The sequence below is a fragment of the Ovis aries genome, chromosome 3, assembly GCF_016772045.2.
Source record: "Ovis aries strain OAR_USU_Benz2616 breed Rambouillet chromosome 3, ARS-UI_Ramb_v3.0, whole genome shotgun sequence".
In the NCBI taxonomy this organism is placed as follows: Eukaryota; Metazoa; Chordata; class Mammalia; order Artiodactyla; family Bovidae; genus Ovis; species Ovis aries.
In genome coordinates, this window is record NC_056056.1 from 62,878,465 (window position 1) to 62,901,543 (window position 23,079).

A 23,079-nucleotide genomic window follows, 5' to 3' on the forward strand; every position below is an offset into this window, starting at 1 on the left:
ACTAGCATGTGAGATGACTGCAATTGTGCGGTAGTTTGAGCATTCTTTTGCATTGCCTTTCTTTGGAATTGGAATGAAAACTGAGCTTTTCCAGTCCTGTGGCCACCGCTGAGTTTTCCAAATGTGCTGGCATATTGAGTGCAGGACTTTCACAGCATCATCTTTCAGGATTTGAAAGAGCTCAACTGGAATTCCATCACCTCCACTAGCTTTGTTTGTAGTGATGCTTTCCAAGGCCCACTTTACTCACATCCCAGGATGTCTGGCTCTAGATTAGGAAGCATTGTTACAAACAGAGGTAGTGGAGGTGATGGAATTCCAGTTGCTTGCACTCAATATGCCAGCAAATTTGGAAAACTCAGCAGTGGCCACAGGACTGGAAAAGGTCTGTTTTCATTCCAATCCCAAAGAAAGGCAATGCCAAAGAATGTTCAACTACCGCACAATTGCACTCATGTCACACACTAGTAAAGTAATCCTTAAAATTCTCCAAGCCAGGCTTCAACAACACATGAACTGTGAACTTCCAGATGTACAAGTTGGTTTTAGAAAAGGCAGAGGAACCAGAGATCCAATTGCCAACATCTGTTGGATTATTGAAAAAGCCCGAGATTTCCAGAAAAACATCTATTTCTGCTTTATTGACTATGCCGAAGCCTTTGACTGTGTGGATCACAATAAACTGTGGAAAATTCTGAAAGAGATGGGAATACCAGACCACCTGACCTGCCTCCTGAGAAAACTGTATGGAGGTCAGGAAGCAACAGTTAGAACTGGTCATGGAACAACAGACTGGTTCCAAATAGGAAAAGGAGTGTGTCAAGGCTGTATATTGTCACTGTGTTTATTTAACTGAGAAACACTGGGCTGATGAAGCACAAGTTGGAATGAAGATTGCCGGGAGAAATATCAATAACCTCACATATGCAGAAGACACCACCCTTATGACAGAAAGTTAAGAAGAACTAAAGAGCCTCTTGATGAGAGTGAAAGAGGAGAGTGAAAAAGTTGGCTTAAAGTTCAACATTCAAAAAACTAAGATCATGGCATCTGGTCCCATCACTTCATGGCAAATAGATGGGGAAACAGTGGAAACAGTGGCTGACTTTATTTTTTGGGGCTCCAAAATCACTGTAGAAGGTGAATGCAGCCATGAAATTAAGACGCTTACTTCTTGGAAAAAAAGTTATGACTGACTTAGACAGCATATTAAAAAGCAGAGATATTACTTTGCCAACAAAGGTCCATCTAGTCAAGGCTAGGGTTTGTCCAGTAGTCATGTATGGATTTGAGAGACTATAAAGAAAGCTGAGCACTGAAGAACTGATGCTTTTGAACTGTGGTGTTGGAGAAGACTCTTTAGAGTCCCTTGGACTGAAAGAAGATACAACCAGTCCACCCTAAAGGAAATCAGTCCTGAATATTCATTGGAAGGACTGATGTTGAAGCTGAAACTCCAATACTTTGGCCACCTGATGCGAAGAGCTGACTCATTGGAAAAGACCCTGATGATGGAAAGATTGAAGGTGGGAAGAGAAGATGACGAGGAGGAGGAGGATGAGATGGTTGGATGGCATCACCAACTCAATGGGCATGAGTTTGAGAGTTGGTGATGGACAGGGAGGCCTGGCGTGCTCCAGTGCATGGGGTTGCAAAGAGTCAGACACGACTGAGTGACTGAACTGAATAGCAGCCTCTTAGAATTGGACTGGCTACGTAGCCCCTATGCCTTTTAACTGCAAGGTGTGAGAATAGTTGCGGATTGAAGAATTACTTCAAGATATTGAAGATAAAGGTATTTTGTTTTTTTTTTTGTGGGCTTCCCAGGTGGCTCAGAGGTAAAGAATCTGCCTGCCAAGCAGATGTGGGTTTGATCCCTGGGTCAGTAAGATCTCCTGGAGAAGGAAATGGCAACACACTCCACTATTCTTGCCTGGGAAATCCCTTGGATGAAGGAGCCCAGTGGGCTACAACACAACTGAGTGGGCACACACACACACACACACACACACAATTAGCACGACAGGGCTTCAGCTTCAGCTTCCAAAGCACTCAGCACAGCTCACAATACCTGGCTAAGAGTTCTGAAGAAGGACAATAACAAAATGATGCAACAGTTATCAATCACCTTTTCTGCAATATTTTATCCCGTAAATGTTCGCTGAATCTTTACCAGGTCAGTTTTGTTTTTTTTTTTAAAGTGAAGTTGCTCAGTCGTGTCCGACTCTTTGCGACCCCGTGGACTGTAACCCACCAGGCTCCTCCATCCATGGGATTCTCCGCAAGAATACTGGAGTGGGTTGCCATTTCCTTTTCCAGGGGATCTTCCTGACCCAGGGATTGAACCCAGGTATCCCCCATTGCAGGCAGACACTTTAATCTCTGAGCCACCTGAGAAATGTACAAAATTCATTTCTTCCATGAAAACCTATGATCTGGAGCCCATCTGAACTTTTTGAGAACATGGAATAATTCAGATCAAGGGACTCTGCAAACAACTTTTGTCATTAATGTTTATTTCAATTAAATAAATGTGAATTCAGAATTAATGTAAGATAAAACCTCAAAGTATTTAGCAAAACAAATGCTATTATGAGTTTGATTAAAATATTTGTGCTACCTGTGTTATGAACTACAGACATTCACAAAATTTAAAGCACATTCTGAAAAAAATAAAATTCTGATAAATTCTGTTTGTAAAAATCAATTCAGTGGTACAGTCCCCCTGGGGAAGAACCAATCTGCCTTGTTACCATCAATTAAAAATCAAATGAGATATTTTCCTCTTTCAGTTGTGACCGTCACAGCACTATATAATACATACAAACCTAAATCCTTTTGATCACAGAATACAGTAAATAAGACTGGTATTTAACAGGTCTTACAGATCATGTAGTATAAAACATTTTCTTTTGCAAATAAAATGTATAAACTATTTCAAAAATATCAAACCAGTGAAAAATATGTCGACTGCAACAAAATTTCCAAACAGAAGTTCAAAAATCTTGGCAAAGCTATGCCTGTAACATCAAATAAAATCTAGCTTTATTTACCAAATAAAATAGTCATTAAAAATACATAACACTTCAACATTTCAATAGAAATTGCTGTTCTGTCATACACGATCAAGTCTGTTTTCTCAATAATTTGAAGAAAATTTCAATTATAAGATAAATGAAGACTAAAAATAAAAACAATGCAAATTAAAGTGTTTTAGAGACCTACATATAAGTAATTTCCAAACACATAATTGTTATATGATTATGGTTTGGAACAAATTTTCCCTGAGCACTCTTTCTGCTTGGTTAGAAAAACCGATTTTTCCTGAATAATTCGATTTTTCATCCATCAAGTGTATCTGGGAATCTTTCCTTCCAGACTCTCTAAAGTAATAACTGATTATAACCATTTTAAGGGGCTATTTGAATGGCTATAGAATTATGGTTGAGTTTTAGTGCTCTGAGAACTGTACAGTGGGTGTCTTGTACAACTGAAATGATTTACTATCCTAAAACTATCAACAGTTGCTTTAACAAATTCAGAATCCAAATTTGTTTTAACAAATTCAGCTGTTTTAACTAGCTTCACAGAAGAAAGAAGTAATAATCAGTTAATTCCAGACCAATAAATACATATTAAAAGCTGAAAAAAGAGTTGGATTAACATTGTGATTTCTCTGGAATAACACTGAAAAAAATTAAGCCTTCTGCCCAAAACAGGAAATACTTCATGTTAAAACTTTACGTAATTCAGTTTTAAGATCTGTCACTCCTTAAAAGTCATGCAAGCATAAAATTAGCATCACTGGAAATTTCGTTGCATAAATGGCAGTTCTCAATGCTATCACCAGATTCACAGCCCAAAGACACACTGTAATCAGTGCACATGTAAGGTACCACTGCTAGATGTGTTCCCCTAATTTTTTAAGATCTTAAAAAACTCTTAGCTATTTGAGAGTTTAGGCCTCTTCTCTTTCAAATAAATAAAGCATAACAAATACCTGGGAGTCTTAACTATGTAAATTCCTGAATACTAATTTTTTACATAGCCTAGCATCACACTGATAGCTAACGGTGAATGATGTTGGATTCGTGATCTCTGAAGATTTCAGCTTCAGGACTAGGGACCAAGCTTGATCACTCAAGAGCTTTTGTGTAGGAGAGTTCTATTAAAGTATAAAAAGGGACAGAGAAACCTTCTGACAGAGACATCAGAAAGGGGATGGAGAGTGTCCCCCCTCCATAGTCTTATCAAGGCCTTATATACTTTTATCAGACCCACTCCCAAAACATACATCTTAAATTAACAAGATTCAGCTAACAATAGAAAGGTCTTACCAGACTCACTCTCACAACAAACATCATAACGAGATTAGTCAGAAGGTTCTTATTAAGAAGGATAAACATGTCTTAGAGCAAGACATATTGCTGTTACATAATCATTAAAGTGAAGTAGCTCAGTCACGTCCAACTCTTCGTAACCCCATGGACTGCAGCCTACCAGGCTCCTCTGTCCATGGGATTTTCCAAGCAATAGGACAGGAGTGGATTGCCATTTCCTTCTCCAGGGGATCTCCCTGACCCAGGGATCGAACCCAGGTCTCCCACATTGTAGACAGACGCTTTGCTATCTAAGCCATACATAATCATTAGTACAGAGCTTAAGGAAAAACATACCCTTGAGTCATTAAGTGAAGTGAAGTCGCTCAGTCATGTCCGACTCCTTGCCGACCCCATGGACTGTAGCCAACAAGGCTCCTCTGTCCATGGAATTTTCCAGGCAAGAGTACTGGAGTGGGTTGCCATTTCCTTCTCCAGGGGATCTTCCCCACCCAGGGATCAAACCCAGGTCTCCCACACTGCAGGCAAATGCTTTACCATCTGAGCCTGGGCTTAAAGAAAAAATGTTTTATGTGACTAATGTAGAAAAAAAATGTTTGTCCTTTTCTCCTTGAGAGCTCCAGACCCCTTTCTCCTTCTCGAGGGCCCCAGATCCCTTCCTCCTCTGTGAGGGCCCTGGACTCCTTCCTGCTTGGGGGCCCCAGATTCCTTATCAATCTACTTAAGAATGAATTCTCTCAACACCAAAGGAAAATCAGACTTAAGAAGTTTCATATTTATAATTTCATAAGACTTAACTTATATATTTCCCTTACCACTAGATTTATGTGGCTTGCAAGAATATTTAATAAATAACTTAAAACATTTAGAAGTAATCATTCCGAAGATCTTCAAGTAAGCAGTTTCAAGTGTCCAGAGGTATGTCTTCTGTCTTCTTATATTTTAAGATACTTTACATAGGACGACCTTGACCAAGACGACTTTTAGACCTAGATTTTTTTAAACAGAAAAGAACGTAAGAGGTGCTTCTAAAACAATAAGAAGTTGCCACTGCTTTAGGTTAAGTCTGATTGACACTGTCAAAATTTAATGAAAATTCATATACCTCCATAATCCACTTTAAAAATTCTTGGAGTGAAATGTACTTTGGAATTCAGGTATTTTTAAATTTTTAATATTATGAGTCTGTAGTAGTCCCCCTTAACCAAACACGAGTATTTCTTTACTGACACAAATGAGCATTTATATTAAGTAGGATAAATAAAAACTACAAATAGCACCACAGTAGCTCAGATCAGGTTTGAGTTGCCACAAATGTATGAAAAAAACTTTGGGCTTTCTGAGTTTTCTGGATTTCAGAATTGCAGATAAGGCATTTGGATCTGTAGTATTAATGATCAATTTTCAGGAACTGCTAATCTTTCAAAGAAAATTTTGTGCTGTAAAGTGACACAGAACATACAAGTTAGATATTCTTTTTCTTTGGCCCCATTGCACAGTATGAGGGATCTTAGTTCCTGGACCAGCCCCCTGTAATGGAAGCATGGAGTCTTAACCACTGAACCTCCAGGGAAGTCCCACAAGTTAGATTTTATAAAGAGAGAACAAGAAATAAGAAAATTTCAATGATTTATATAAAGTAGTAATATGTTATCAATAAACAGCATAAAAATCCTGCTAGTTTGCAGTGGCACTACAGCTTACATTTGTCAGTTGTTGACTCGGAACCGAGCTGACTCAATAAACAGAAAACTGATTTTAAAAAGCTATACTTTCATTAAATTTTGTCATCATGACCTTTTAAAGTCTTAACTCTTAAGTTAAAATCTCGTTCTGACTAATGTCTTGTTGATCTAATCTCCAAACAAAATAAAACCAAACTCAAATTATGTGCTTCTAGTGTTCATATGGTTTTTCCCTTAAGAAAAAAAATATATATCATCACTTCAAAGCTGGCATTCTGAATTCACTTCTGCTGATTTACCTTGTGTTTTTTTCCGAGCTGCTCTGCCGAGCACTGACTGGCACTGAGGCCTTGATTTGTGCTTCAAGCCTGGAATAAATACCTCCTGCAAACTGTAAAGGAGCAAAATTAAGTTACTATCTGTATGGAACCAATAATTGAAACAGCATTACTTTTGAATTTAGAAGCAATTTTTTAATTTTTTAAATTAAAAACTGTCTCTGAGTTATAATTTATACGTGCTATTTTACTTTAAAATTCACCCTATTTAGTGTACTGTCCTGAGTTGAATTTTGACAAATGCATACAGTTGTGTGAACACTTATAATGGAGACATAACCCAGTTCCATCACCCCAAGAAAATCCCCTAGTGCCCCCTTTTAAGGCCAATGATTTGATGACTTTACAGTACAAATTCTGGCAACCATCAACTTTTGGGCTATTTTTCTTGGCTGGTCTGTGTAGTCTGCAGGATCTTAGTTCCCTGACCAAGGATAGAGCTTGCGCCCTTGGCAGTGAAAGAACAGAGTCCTAACCACTGGACCGCCAGGGAATTCCCCTACTTACCTGTTTTATGTCCCTATACCTTTGCATTTTCCAGAACCTTATATATATACAGAATCATATAGCTTACAGCCTTTTGAATAAGGCTTCTTTCACTTACCATAATGTGTAGGAGATTCACCTATGTTGCAGCATGTATCAGTAGCTCATTCTTTTTTATACGTACCACAGTCTTAATTCACTTATCAAGTAAAGGACATTTGGGTTGTTTCTAGTTTTTAACAATTCTAAATAAAGCCCCTGTAAAGATGTGTGAAATGATCTGTATGGTGAGTAAACATTAAACAATATAAGAAACAAGCAAACTGTTGTCCAAAGTAGCCATTCCCTTTTGCATCCTTACTAGTTATATATGACAGTTCCAGTTGCTCTATATCGTTGTTAGCATATTAAAAAAATTTTTCTTTAGACATTTTAGTAGGTGTATAGTGGTATCTTGTTGAGGGATTAATTTACGTTTCCCTAATGACCTAGATAGCATATTGAAAAGCAAAGACATTACTTTGCCAACAAAAGTCTGTTTAGTCAAGGCTATGGCTTTTCCAGTGGCCATGTATGGATGTGAGAACTGGACTGTGAAGAAAGCTGAGCACTGAAGAATTGATGCTTTTGAACTGTGGTGTTGGAGAAGACTCTTGAGAGTCCCTTGGACTGCAAGGAGATCCAACTGGTCCATTCTGAAGGAGATCAGCCCTGGGATTTCTTTGGAAGGAATGATGCTAAAGCTGAAACTACAATACTTTGGCCACTTCATGCGAAGACTTGACTTATTGGAAAAGACTCTGATGCTGGGAGGGACTGGGGGCAGGAGGAGAAGGGGACGACAGAGGATGAGATGGCTGGATGGCATCACTGACCTGATGGACGTGAGTCTGAGTGAACTCCGGGAGTTGGTGATGGACAGGGAGGCCTGGCGTGCTGCGATTCATGGGGTTGCAAAGAGTCGGACACGACTGAGTGACTGAACTGAACTGAACTGAATGACTAAGAAGGCAAAGTGGCTATCTGCGGAGGCTTCACTAATAAAGAAGTGAAGTGAAAGGCAAAGGAAAAAAGGAAAGATATACCCAACTGAATGCAGAGTTCCAGAGAAAAAGCAGGGAGAGATAAGAAGGCCTTCTACAATGAACAATGCAAAGAAAGAGGAAAACAACAGAATGGGAAAGACTAGAGATTTCTTTAAGAAAACTGGAGATGTCAAGGGAACATTTTATGCAAGGATGGGCAAGATAAAGGAAAGAAACGGCATGGACCTAACAGAAATAGAAGGGATGAAGAAGAGGTGGCAAGAATATACAGAAGAACTATACAGGAGAGGTTTTAATGACCCAGATAACCACCATGGTGTTATCACTCACCTAGAACCAGACATCCTGGAGTATGAAGTCACGTGGGCCTTAAGAAGCATCACTACAAACTAAGCTAGTGGAGGTGATGGAATTCCAGTTGAGCTATTTCAAATTCTAAAAGATGACGCTGTTAAAGTACTATACTCAATATGTCAGCAAATTTGGAAAACTCAGCAGTGGCCACAAGACTGGAAAAGGTCAGTTTTCATTCCATTCCAAAAAAAGGGCAATGTCAAAGAATGTTCAAACTACTGCACAATTGTACTCATTTTACATGCTAGCATGGTAATGCTCAAAATCCTTCAAGCTAGGCTTCAACGGTATGTGAACTGAGAACTTCCAGATGTACAGCTGGATTTATAAAAGGCAGAGGAAACAGATCAAATTGTCAACATTTGTTGGATCACGGAAAAAGCAAGGGAATTCCAGAAAATGTCTACTTCTGCTTCATTGACTATGCTAAAGCCTTTGACTGTGTGGATCATAATAGCTGGAAAATTCTTAAGGAACTGGGAATACCGGACCACCTTATCTGTCTCCTGAGAAACTGTATGTGGGTCAAGAAGTAACAGCTAGAACCAGACATGGAACAATGGACTGGTTCAACACTGGGAAAGGAATACATCAAGGCTAAATACTGTCAACCTGCTTACTTAACTTTTACACAGAGTATATCATGTGAAATGCTGGGCTGGATGAATCACAAGCTGGAATCAAGACTGCTAGGAGAAATATCAACATCCTCAGATATGCAGATGATACCACTTTAATGGCAGGAAGTGAAGAGGAACTGAAGAGCCTCTTGATGGGGGGTAGTGAAACTCAACATCAAAAAACTAAGATCATGGCATTTGGTCCCATCATTTCATGGCAAATAGAAGCAGAAAAAGTAGAAGCAGTGACATATTTTACCTTCTTGGACTCCAAAATCACTGTGGACACTCCAAAATTTCATGGTGAAATTTTGACTGCAGCCATGAAATTAAGACGCTTGCTCCCTGGAAGGTAAACTAAGCCAAATCTAGACAGCATATTCAAAAGCAGAGCTACCACTCTGCTGACAAAGGTTCATATAGTCAAGGCTATGGTTTTCCCAGTAGTCATGTATGGATATGAGGGTTGGATCATAAAGAAGACTGAGCACCAAAGAACAGATGCTTTCGAATTGCGGTTGCTGGAGAAAACTCTTTGACAGTCCCCTGGACGGCAAGGAGATCGAACCAGTCAATCCTAGAGGAAATCAACCCTGAATATTCATTGAAAGGACTGATGTTGAAGCTCCAATACTGTAGCCATGTGACGTGAAGAGCTGACTCACTGGCGAAGACTCTGATGCTGAAAAAGACTGACGGCAAGAGGAGAAGTGGGCAGCAGAGGATAAGATAGTTAGCATCGCTGATCCAATGGACAAGAGTCTGAGCAAACTTCAGGAGATAGTGGAGGACAGAGCAGCCTTGGTATGCTACATTCCATGGGGTCACAAAGAGTAGGACAAGACTTAGTGACTGAACAACAATAATAATGACTAATGGCGTTTCTGGTGGTGGCTCAGCAGTAAAGAATCTGCCTGCACTGCAGGAGACAGAAATTCAATCCCTGGGTCAGGAAGATCCTCTGGAGAAGGAAATCCTCTGCTCCAGTATTCTTGCCTGGGAAATCCCATGCACAGAGGTGCCTGGTGGACTACAGTCCAGGGGGGGTCACAAAAGAGTGGGACAAGACTGCAAAAACAAAAAAAAAAAGATGACTAATGATGTTGCCATCTTTTCTTGTGCTACCTTCTCTCATGAAGTCTATGGTTAATTTTTTGCCTGCTTCTTTTTATTGGGCTGTTTATTTTCTCACAGTTTATGGTTTGCTTTTTCATTCTCTTAATAATGCCTTTCAAAAAAAATTTTTAAATTTTGATGAAATCCAACTTTTTTCTTTTATGAATCATGCCTTTGGTGTTGTAGCTAAGAAATATTTGTCTAACCCATGGTGATAAAGATTTTTTTTCCTGTTTCTTCTTGTAGGGAAACAAATTTTTCAATAAAAGCATTAGGGGCAAAAGTGACTGTAAATATATAATACTGATACTAACAATGATATATAATGTTATAACTAATATGTAATTCAGTAAGAGTACAGGTATTTCTTGTTATCATTTTTATAGTAAGATAACATCTTATTTTAAAGATAACATCTAAGCACTGATACAGAGCTGATAAAATTAGCAAATCCAGGAGGTCACCTTTCACAATGAAGTTAATCTGTTCCTGGATACTATACTTTTAGCGACAGTGTACTTTACTATGTGTGTTACACAGGTCTATGGACCATAAGAGGTGGTGAAAAACTTTTATGTGAATGAACTGGCTAACTGGTACAGAATATAAAAATATATTAAAAATTTACTCTTTTAAAATCATAAAGCATCTTTATACTTATGATGAAAATAAAGTAGGAAAGAGTACTAAGCAAGCACCATACGTGAGTAGGTAATTCTTACTTCTTTGGCTTCCCTTGACCTGACTCGATCCAGATCTCCCAATCTCATCTTTATTAGGTGCCCAGTAATTTCAGACATCCGCCGCTGATCTGAAAGGTAAAAATTAATAAATCTTACTTTTATGAGGATGTTTAGTAATTTTTATTTCTTAAAGAAGACTGCAATTATTAAAAGTCCATGAAAACACTACTGTATATTATTTGTAGACACATACACCTATTTATCTTTGAAGGACTTTAGGCTTCAAGTAGCAAAATGGCTCATATATATATAACTGGGCTGCTTTTAAGATGACTGTAAATCAGCTGAAGACATATTCAGCTTTCTTGAAAGTGGAAGCGGTGGATGAAAGTCAGTCTGAGAGACCTCAGAACGACGGATGCATGAAACCACACATTATCTATCTATTATCACATCTATTATCTAGTAATGAAACTCCGGTTGGTGCCTGAGGAAATGTGCTAATTTGGGGCCTTATTCCAGTTGGAACCTTTAAAGCTATTCAGCATACTTCATAAAAGACTCCTATCATTGCTATTTATAGCCAATTTGTACATTACCCAAATACTACTACTTACCATCTTCTCTTTGTGCATCTTGGTTGAATCTCAAGGATCTTGTGGTATCCCACTTATTCTTCTGCATACTCACACTATTGAAAAAATTAAACAAAAATCAGCATTGATGTTTTTAGAGTGAACATCTGACTGGATTAAGGAATAATACTCACATGAAAGGAGACACATCTCTAGAAGTTGACTAAAAAAAAGTAGACAACATTAAGGCCCAATTAGAACATATTTACTGATTAGCGTTATAGGTAATAACAAAAAAGAGTTTTTATTTATTGGGTACATTGTTTCATTGAAGTTTTGCAACAACCATGTGAGACAGATGCTATTATTATCTCTATATTAAAACAGTTTCAGAGGAGTTAAGAAACTTATCCAAAGGGAAAGAGACCTAGAATTTGAACCTGTTTTATTTATCTGACCTGGAAGCCCCCCACCTCTAATGCAGTCTTTTAGAATTCACTCATTCTATGCCTGTGGTCCTTAACATGGAGATGAATGTGCAATCCATCCAACATATACTGTGTGGAATGTGTCTCTGCCCCAGTTTTTCACACATTTTTAGAATCCACAGTTCCTCTTTTAGCCAACAGTAGTTACACTGTTCTCTTATTCCTACCTGGCTTTTTACTCCTTCCTTTGAAGGCATGAGGAAATAAGAATAATTTTAAAAGGTCATAAAATATAATCAATTCTAAAAACTGTTTTATTTTTTGAATAAGTAATATTGGTTCAAAATTCAAGAAGTATAAATAGGACACACAGTAAAGAAGTTTCTGTCCTTCCCCCTAGATATTCAGTTCCCTTTCTTAGAGGCAACCAATTTTATCAATTTCTGAAATAGCTTTCTATAGCTATTTTACGGATACATAAGAAAATTCATATGTATTTCTTTATCTATTCTACATAAATGGTAGCATAATATACCACTATACATACTGCTCTGTACTTTTCCTTTTTTCTTCTTCTCTTAAAGTATAGTTTATTTGCAATGGTGAGTTAGTTTCTGGTATAAAGTGATTCAGCTTATATATATATATTTTCACACACACACTCTGGAGTGGATAGCCATTCCCTTCTCTAGGGGATCTTCCCAACCCAAGGACCAAACCTGGGTCTCCCATATTGCAGGCAGATTCTTTACTGTCTGAGCTACCAGGGAAGCCCATGATATATATATATTTATATATATTCTTTTTCACATTCTTTTCCATTGTAGTTTATTATAAGACATCGAATATAGTCCTCTGCGCTATAGGATCTTGTTGTCTATTTTATATATAGTAGTTTGTATATGCTAATCCAAAACCACTAATTTATCTTTCTTATACTTCACTTTCCTTTCTTCATGTGTCAATATACCTTAGAGATCTTTAATCTCAGTCTTTACAGAGATTCTTTACTCATCTTTACACTGCTAGCATTTCACTGTGGTACTCGTAGCTCTTCTTTTTCAGATTTTTCCTGCTTATTTCTTAATACAAACTTTAGAACAGTAATAGATAATTTATAGTTACCCTCTCCAGTGCCTTTTCTTTCTTCTGACCACAGGGTGAAGACATCTGCTTTTTTGGTTGTTTAGCGAACTTCTTTGGCTTCTCCTTTTTCCCTGATAATAGAACATCAGTGTTATCAGCCCATGCACTTGTCACATCCAAACAATAAAATCACTGAAAAAACAAAATACTGTTTTTAAAAACTAAAAAATTACCTTTAGATAAATAGTAAATATGTGGAGAAACAAAACTAAAAGTCCTTTACAGAGGTTCATTGACTTTTCTTCTTTCTACTTGGTGAAAATCTTAGGGAAAAAATGAGGGCAATGAATTCCAAGTCCCAGTGAAATTAAATGTAGAAAAATGTTGGGGAAATTACACATATTTATTTCCCTGAATCTAATGTGACAGTGGAGTCATCTCCTAATTCCAAATTTTTCAATATAAAAAATAACTGTAACCCCAAAAATCACAAATTGAGAAGGGGAGGAAAGAGGAGTTCACATACACAAAATCTTTAAAATGCCTTTGTTCACACAGGAGGTTGGGCTATGAGGGTAAAAATGGAGGTAGAACATAAATGATCCTAGGAAGAAGCAGATCTGGGACAAACTGTATTCAAAATGAGGGCATTCCTGTAATGAACATTCAGACCTTACTCTTGGCTGACAGTTTAGTGGAGAAAGGAGACAGGCAAAAAAAGAGGGAGGGGAAAGAAGTATTTCTCTAAAAACAAGGTTGGAAGGTTGATAATAATACATTAGATTGCTGTTTCCCAATTATCAATTATTTGCACACCATCTTTACAGTTTTTGCTCTATCTTAAAAAAGAAACTTCATCACTACCAAATAAAAAGCCTATAAAATGTGCTACATAGAAGACAATCTTGAAGATAACAGAATAAAGACAAAACAACATTTAGAATCTAGATAGATTTATTTTTCTGCTGGCCCTGGGCCCCTGACATGTGTCTCTCTGTTCATGTGGGAGATTAACAAGTGTTATATTGCTAAAAGCCATGATAGGGTGGGCTACATGATAACAGCAGTGTGAAAGGGTGGACAATTCCTCCCCCCACAATAATGATAAAAACAGAACAAAAATCGTATAAACAATCATCTGCAGATACTGGAGAATAATCAAAGGAAGAGAGAAAGTTCACTGTTTACATGTGAAAAAAGCTTCCTTATCTGACGGCACTTTCTCCCTCCTCAGCTCAGGGAGAAAAATTATAACCTTGAGTTGCAGGGAGAAAATGATAGAGTTCAAAGCAACAGAGGTGCTAGGAATTCAAAGAGGAAAATTTTGAAAACAAGAAAGAGATCTGAGGCCTAAAATGTGAACATAAACTATGCCCAAATTCTGAGCTGAATGTTAAACTATGCAAGTACACAGGAGACCCTAGGAAGCTCATCTAAAAAGGCAAGCAGAAACCAGGGTGGGGTGTTGATCACTGGAAGACAGAACTGCTCTCTGTGAGAGGAGGCACATTTCCTGTGCCTTTGAATGACTTCCCCAAACTGTTTTTAGCTTGAGCTTCTGAGAGTCTTGCTGGCTTGAATTATCACAGGTCAGACCTGGGACTGGAAAAACAAGTAGGAATCTAGGGGGAACTCCAAAGCAAGGAAACCACCAAGCAGGTAAGCCCCCAGTAAATTCTTTCCTTGGCTGACCACTAAACTCCCCAAACTGTCATCCTGCAGATGCTGCCACCCTCCATGGTGACTGCTGAGGAGCTGGGGGAATGCAAGAAGCAAGGTGAACAAGGAACAGGATTGACCCCAGATAGCTGAGGTGCACAGGAAAGAAATGAATTCAGTGAGTCCAGAGGCTTGCATCTTCTCATACACAGAATGCTCAGTTCCTTCACTGATACCTGATCTTGATGTTCAGACTGCCTGCTCTATTTGTTGCAAACTTGTATATAGCCTAACATCCTCCTGCCTCCATGGAGCAGTTTTCTCAGAGCTACTGAGATGCTGTGTCTTGGGCTCAGTGTCCTAAACATTCCCACCAGATAAAATAGCTCTCTACTTTCAGAATGTGAATATATATTTTCAGTCAACAGTTTTGGTGACCATGAAGCAACCCACAGCAGATTTCTTTCTTCCGCATGAACTTTATGAGAAACCAAGACATAGTACCAGAAGAGGCTCACTAAACTACACAGGCTGGTGTGGCCTTTGAGGTGAGGGCAGCCAAAAGCAGCAGCAGTTAGCAGGCAAAAACACCTGTGCAGAGACACCAGCAGGGAGACGGATTTTGCAGCATGGCTTAGGCAGGTTAACTGCTTATGAGAACAAAAATCCCAACAATTCTTAGGAGAATAAAAGGTTTCAGAGTTGCACAAAGATAATCTACAGAATTTAGTTTTCACCCAAAAGTCATGAGATAAAGAAAATAAGTATGATCCACTCAGAAGAAACAGTTGATAGAAACTGATTGAGAAGGCCAGCATGTTGGATCTGGGAGACAATAATTCCAAAGCAACTGTTACAAACATGTTCAAAGGAAAAATGGTAGAGAGAATCTCAACACATAAACAGAAAATATAAAAGAAGAACCAGGGGGTAAATTCTAGAGCTGAAAGGAAAAACTGAACTGAAAAAGTTAAAAAATGTACCAGATAGGCTCAAAAGAAAATCTGAAATGGCAGAAAAATGAATCATGAATGTGAAGTCAAGGATTAGAAATTATCCAGTCGGGGGGAGACATGACTGAAGAAAAGACCCAGAGCCTCAGAAACAGTATCAAAAGGCCATTGGAGACCCAGAAAACAAATGTGACAAAGGGGCACAAAAAATACTTGAAAGAAATAATGACTGTAAGATAACAATTTATAGATTCAAAAAGTTCAACAAGTCCCAAATAAAATAAACACAAAGAAAATCACATCTAGGCATACTGTAGTCAAGCTTCTAAAAGTCAAAAATAAAAAGATAAATCTCGAAAGCAGCAAGATTAAAAGTATACATTATATACATAACAGGGGAAATTTTTATCACAAGGACTAACTTCTCAGAAACAATGGAGGGCAGAAGACTGAAATATTTAAGTGCTGAAAGAAGGCAATATATAGATATATAGTTATACAGTTATGGCTGATTAGTGCTGCTGTATGACAGAAACCAATACAACATTATAAAGCAATTATCTTCCAAATTTAAAAAAAAGTGCTAAAAGAAAAAAGTTGTTAATCAAGAATTATAAATTGAGAAACCTGTACTTCAAAAACAAAAGCAAAATAAAGACATTTTCAGGTGAATAAAAGCAAGAGAATTCACCAGTACACTTGCAGTATACTTGCGCTACAGGAAATAAGAAGTCCTTCACGCTCAGTTGGTTAAGAATCCACGGGGTCGCAAAGAGTCGGACACACTGAGAGACTTTCACTCACTCATGAATGAATGAATGAAAGAAAATAACATCAGATGGTAACAAAGATATAGACACAAATGATAAACTCGTTGGTAAATATAAAGGACTAAAGGTATATATTTTTCTTTGTTCCCTTCTCTAAAGGGTCTTATGTTAATATTTTACCTGGAGTAATTCATATTACCTTTAAGTAGACTGTGACAGATTAAAAAGGCATGTTGAAATCTTTAGAACAATCAAATGCAAAGAAATATAACTAAAAAGCTAATAATTTAAATAATATACTAAAATTATTTTCTTAGTACAAAAAAAGCAGGAAAGGAGAAACACAGAAACAAAACATTTGAGCCAATTAGCAAATGAATAGCAAAATGGCAAACCTAACACAACCATATCAATAAACATATTAAATATAAATACAATAAATGGTCCAGTCAAAATGCAGAGATTGTCAAACTGGACAAGAAAGCAATTTCCAATAATATGCTATCTATAAGATGCATACTTCAAATTAAAATATTGTTGAAAATAAAAGGATAGGAGAAAGATATGTCATTAAAATGGTAAACAAAACAAATCTAGAGTGATTATGTTAAAATTAAACAAAACAGACTTTAAGATAAGCAGTTCTACTATAAATAAAGAGGGCTCCATCATGATAAAATAGTCAGTACACTATAAATGTATATATGCCTAGTTACAAAGCTCAAACACATACTATGCCATGCCATGCCTGCTGCTCAGTCATGTCTTGACTCTTTGAGACCCCATGGACTGTAGTTCATCAGGCTCCTCTCTCTATGGAATTTTCCAGTCAAGAATACTGGAGTCAGTTGCCATTTCCTACTCCAGGGGATCGTCCCAAACCAGGGATTGAACCCATGTCTCTTGAGTCTCCTGCACTGGCAGGCAGATTCTTACCACTGCGCCACCTGGGAAACTATATCATGATCAAAGAGTCAATACACTATAATTGTATATGTGCCCAGTTACAAAGCTCTAACCCACACATAACGCAAAAGCTGATAGACTTGAAAGGAAAAATACATAAATTAACATGATAGCTTGAGATTTCAATACTAATCTCTTACTAATTGATAGAACAAGTCAGAAAATGAGCACTAGAAAATCAAATGGACTTCACTCTACATTTACAGACTACTCCACCAAAAAGAGCAGAATTCACATTGTTTTCATGCACATCTGGAACATGTATCAATAAAACTTAGAAGATGAAAGCACAGAGAGTACATTTTTCAATCACAATGGAATTATATGAGAAATCTACAACTGAAAAGTATTCAGAAAATCTGAAAATATTTGGAAATTAAACACATTACTGAGCAATACATGGGTCAAAGACAAAATCATGAGCGAAATTAGAAAATACTTTGTACTAAATATAAATGAAAACAAGATATACCAAAATCTATGAGAAATACTTAAAAAGCAGTGTTTAGAGTGAGTCTTATAGTTTTAAATGCTTATACTAGATTTAAGTTTCCACATTAAGAAGCTAGAAAAAAGGGGAAATTAAGTCCAAATTAAGTTCAAGGAAGGGAACAGTAAATATAAGACTGAAAATCAATGAAATATAAAATAGACAAACTACAGGGAAAGTCTACGAAATCAAAAGCTGGTTCCTGGCAAAGATCAATAAAACTAATAAACCCGTAGCTAAACTGATCAAGAAAAAAGGAATATAAAACACAAATTAACAATACCAGGAATGAAAGAAGAACACCACCAGAGATCCTTCAGATAGAAAAGGATAAGAAAATACTATGAGCAACCTCATGCTAATAAATCTGACAATGACAATTTGGATAAAATGGACATATTCCTTGAAAGAAGTTGTCGAAACAGATTTAAGAAGAAATAGAAAACTTGAATAGCACTGTATTAATAAAAGACACTGAATTCATAGTTAAAAACCTTCCTATAAAGAAGACTCCAGGCCCAAATGACTTCACTGCTAAATTTTATCGTACATTTTAGGGCCAAAGAATACAAATACTACACAAATTCTTTCAGAAAAGGGTAGTGAACATTTTCCCACTCATTTTATGAGGTCAGTATTAACCTGATAACAAAATTTGGAGATGACATCATAAAAAAACTACAGGCAAATATCCCTCATGAGCACTAATAAAAAATCTTTAACAAAGTACATACAAGCAAGTGAAATATAGCAATATATAAAGAGAAAAATGTCTATTGATGAAAGCCTAGGTGCTGTGAAGTTTCATGTTACCATGCAAATTTTTATGTCTAACAGAAATGCAAATTATTTCTAACAGGAAAGATAACCCCAAAGATTATGGATTTACTGCCCTGTAGAACATTAATCAGTTTTGTATCTAATTTGCAATCTTTTTTTCAACATTCTTTTTTTAAAATGCCTATAAATACCTGCGTTGTCAAATGCCTAATCCTAACCCTAACTTTTCTCTGCTAATTCTCTCATTTTAACTTTAATGAGTTAAAAATTTTTGATACAAGTTCAATTTACAGTTGTATAAAATAATGTTTTTTAATTGTTAAAAAAAATCATACTTTGATGACTATTATTTAATGCTTCATTTGAGTGTCATTTCAAATCATCTCAGGTATACTGATGTAGTCACATATTTTGAGAAACCCATTAAGTTATACCTGAAATGAAAACTCGGAGGATTATTTCTTAGTATACCACACTTTTTAAAAATAACTTTATGAGTGTTCTGTGTTAGTGTCAGGGTTAGAGAATCTTGATGAAGAACTCATCCCTTGCATTAAATCCTTCAGGATATAGCCTCCTCATAAAACTGAGATGAGAGCCTCCTCATAAAACTGAGATGAGTTTCAACTTAGAAATCCATACTTTGTTTCTTGGATACTTCTTCTTCATCTCCAACTTCATCTTCAGTGACCTCGGACCCAGTGGTATATTCTTCTTCTTCTGAAAATAATGACTGTTGTTTCTAAAATAAAAGACAAAACATACCATATTAAAATTTTATCTTATCACATCACCAATGAATTCTTCCAAACACATTTATCTACTTATTCTGGATGAATAAGCCAAACAAAAACTGATAAAATGACCACTGTCTAGCACAACATTTGGGAAATAGATCTAAGAATTTCTACATTTAAGACAGGATAACTTTATATTAAATATTTAGAAAATTTACTATTTTCATAGGTTCTAGCAGAGTGATGGGCACATTATAGGTACTTAGTATTTGCTGAACTGCAACCCTATTTCTCAACTGAAAATATTTTCCTTGATAATTAAAATTAAGTTAAAATACAATAATTGTCAATATTAATGTAGTCTCATAAACAAGCAATGGGGAAAGAAATGGCAACCCACCCCAGTATTCTTGCCTGGGAAATCCCATGGACAGAGGAGCCTGGTGGGCTACAGTCCATGAGGTTGAAAAAGAGTCAGACATGACTTAGCAACTAAACAACAAATAAGTACATGTGCACATTCTCTGGGTGAATGTGGTCCTGGATTAAACATATCCACATCAGTTTCATGCATCCAACCACCCTCCTGTCTGTTATCACTGATACAAATTTCTATTCCATTCTTATGAATACTGGTGGCAGATGGCATAGTAACGGCAAACAGGCAAGAAAAAACAGTAAGTCAATCAATCAACCAAATAAATGGAACTTAACTGATTTGTTGTTTTGTTCAATATTCTAAATGTGACTTCCAAGTGACTTTTTTAAGAAGTCCTTTAAGAAAACTTATGGGTTATGCAGCCAGATAATGGAGTATACATGTTTTACAGTCCATGGAATTATCCAGGCCAGAACAGTGGAGCGGGTAGCCTTTCCCTTCTCCAGGGGATCTTCCCAACCCAGGGATCGAACCCAGGTCTCCCGCACTGCAGGCGGATTCTTTACCAGCTAAGCCACAAGGGAAGCCCAAGAATACCGGAATGGGTAGCCTATCCCTTCTCCAGCATATCTTCCCAACCCAGGAATCAAACTGGGGTCTCCTGCATTGCAGGTGTATTCTTTACCAACTGAGCTATGAGGGAAGCCAATAATATTTTTAGTAAATGTGAAATTATAGATGCTGAAAAGGATGCTATACATTTAACTAACACCTATAAAATAAGGGTTTTCTACAATAGCTCAGTTGGTAAACAGCCTGCCTGTAATGCGGGAGTCCTGGATTTGATCCATGGGTTGGGAAGATCCCCTGGAGAAGGGAAAGGCTATCCACTCCAGTATTCTGGCCTAGAAAATTCCATGGACTGTATAGTCCATGGGGTCACAAAGAGTCAGACACGACTGAGCGACTTTTACTTTACTCGCTTCACTATAAAATAAGATACTTATAAGATTCTATTAAACTAAACTTTGATGTAGGGAAAAAGATTTATGAAAGTGAAATATAGTTGCTCACTTCTCACTTACCAGCTGCAGAGTCCAGTTTTTCAGTGATAAGAACTATAAAAAAAGCCAAATAAGAAATTAATACATATGCATCTACTTAAGATTGCAGCTCCTTATTTTCATGTGGATATCATAGAAGAGTTAGAGAAAGTTACAAGTATGGCTCCCTTCTAGGGTGAAATATCTCATCTAAAAATGATATAATACAATTTTTTATATTCCCTGCCTAGAGAAAGATGTGCATGTCTATAAAAAAAAGAAAAAAAATCAACATTTCCTAGTGTAATTTCTAAAGGACAAATAAATCACATACAGAGATAATATAATGTTATTTTGTGAATTACTTCACTTTTTAATGTTTATATTTTATAATAAATTAAGGAACCATATATATATGGATACTCAAGAAATTTAATTTGCTATTTTATATACAATTTATAAATAAATGTCAATAATTAAACACTAATAGTGATCTGAAGCTTATAGCACATTTTACATGGAATATTTCACTTTCTTAGGTAAATGCTACTTCAACTAACACAAAGACAGGACATTCACAGGCAAAGAGAGACTCCCTGGCTGTTAGTCACAGGAATCAAACACATCAAAGCTTTCCAATCACCTTAAAAACATCTCAGTTTTGAAACCTTGGAAAAACTAAATGCATTACTGAATACAATTTAAAAAAAGAGAATTTTTAAAAATTGTATTTGATTGTAAACCAAAAAAGTTTATAGGCCTAAGAGGGGATAAAATATCCCATTCATATGATCTTTATTCTGAAAATCACTATTTGTCCATAATAAACCCTGAAGACTATATTTTCCCCCAAAATTTGATTATTAATTCTCTGAGGGCAAGAAAATATCAGCATTATAGTCCTGTTAATTCAGCATAACACTTTGTTATGATAGTCAGTAAATGTCTATTAATGAAAATTGCAGTATTAATTTAAACTGATCATTCTGTCAAAGATTAAATATCATCAGTTGTTTTTATAAATAAAGAATAAATGAAACAAGCTACTTACAGCATTAAGCTCCCCACTCTTGGGGCCCCAAGGTGTATTTGGCTCCAGTAAAACATCACAGTCTAGACCCTTTTCATCACAGGGACCACCAGAATCACTTGAAAAGAAAAAGGCATTTTAGGAAAAAGTATCCAATTTCTTAAGCTCTTTCTTTTTCTGCATCGTACCCAGGTCCCAGTAATGAAAACGCAATCTTAACCACTGGACCATCAGGGAATGCCCCAATTTTTTAAGAATTTAAATGCAAACAATACTGCTTTAACTGCAAATGTTCTATAAACCGTTCTTCAGAAATACAGTTCTTAAGTATAAGGTGTGCCATTCAACATTTACATTTCTTAATGCATCTCATGATTCCCTCAGCAGAAGTCACCCCATATGGGGGGAGCACTACTTACACCCAAGCATCATACCTGCCTGGTGTTAAAGTAGGCTACAATGGTAGATACTACTTTGAGAATAGCTTTTGTTAGAGGGTCCTCCTACCCTCAACCTGATAGCCCATTGCAACTGCAGAATGATGGAAGTGATTGCATTAATTAATGAATCCAAGAAGTTCAAACCTAGGCAAAGATAACTTGTTGCAACCATCAGTTTTTTTCTAGTTCAATCAGTCAAGCTAAGATGGTCTTGAGTAACTTAGGAACATTTTTTAAAACCCTCAAAAACTGGATTGTGGGCCTCACCCTTTCAGTCACCAGGAACTCCTATTATCAGTTTCTCTTCCCCTTGGACTTCCAATATTTTGTTTTTTTTCCCCCCCTTATCAAACAAACACATGCTTGCTCTTATTGTAAGCTAACACAATTTCAGTTAGGCTTTCTGAAATAACACAAACTACTTAAGGACTACCATTACTGATTTGGGGAAGCACTGAGGGTAGAAGATTCTAGGATGGGAACCACTGATTGAACAAAGCTACAGTACAGGGTTTCCCTCACCTCACCTAATTGTATCTTTAGCAAAAGGCACAAGGATGACATCTTTGTGTTTGTGCAGATCATCCAGTATTTTGGCAGTTGGACAGGACAGCAAATCTTCACCTTCACCTTGATCACGAAGAGTAACCATATGGTCCTTTACTTTACAACCCTGTTATGTAAAAGACTAAATCTGAGAGGCTGGTTCATTACAGAAACATTCCTTTAAAGATGATGGTTTCTGTTCCTTTTTGCTCTGTTACACCATCCCATGAATGAGTTTACAACTTTTTCTTAAGAAAAAATATTACTCATATAGAAAAAAGCATGAAACATAAATGTATACCTTAATATCCATTTAACACAATCCACACTAAAAAACAGAATACTGCCAATACTCCAGGATTTCCACAGGGCCATTCCCAACCAAAGTTAGTGAAAGTGAAAGTTAAGTGGCTCAGTTGTGTCCGACTCTTTGTGACCCCGTGGACTGTAGTCCAACAGGCTCCTCCGTCCATGGGGTTCTCCAGGCAAGAACACTGGAGTGGGTTGCCATTTCCTTCCCCAGGGGATC

At 36.9% G+C, this 23,079-nt stretch overlaps 1 protein-coding gene across 13 annotated transcripts in view; it reads right to left on the reverse strand.

Moving 5' to 3' along the window:
• Window positions 1–2,499: 2,499 nt before the first annotated feature.
• SANBR (SANT and BTB domain regulator of CSR) overlaps window positions 2,500–23,079 on the reverse strand; it is a 59,468-nt gene continuing 38,888 nt past the window's right edge. For 6 of the 13 annotated variants that reach the window (XM_042246112.2, XM_012170768.5, XM_012170735.5 and 3 more), the window contains 11 exons: window positions 22,532–22,677; window positions 21,586–21,682; window positions 20,577–20,609; window positions 19,018–19,117; window positions 12,797–12,888; window positions 11,899–11,916; window positions 11,438–11,466; window positions 11,286–11,359; window positions 10,708–10,796; window positions 6,325–6,416; window positions 2,500–5,329 (listed from right to left, as the gene is read on the reverse strand). In XM_042246112.2, the coding sequence (XP_042102046.1) occupies window positions 5,293–5,329; window positions 6,325–6,416; window positions 10,708–10,796; window positions 11,286–11,359; window positions 11,438–11,466; window positions 11,899–11,916; window positions 12,797–12,888; window positions 19,018–19,117; window positions 20,577–20,609; window positions 21,586–21,682; window positions 22,532–22,677 (807 nt within the window). In that variant the 3' untranslated portion in view covers window positions 2,500–5,292. Of the gene's footprint in view, window positions 5,330–6,324; window positions 9,938–10,707; window positions 10,797–11,285; window positions 11,360–11,437; window positions 11,467–11,898; window positions 11,917–12,796; window positions 12,889–19,017; window positions 19,118–20,576; window positions 20,610–21,585; window positions 21,683–22,531; window positions 22,678–23,079 lie in introns of those variants that run through there. The other 7 variants (XM_060412140.1, XM_027966797.3, XM_004007283.6 and 4 more) reach the window with 4 other exon arrangements.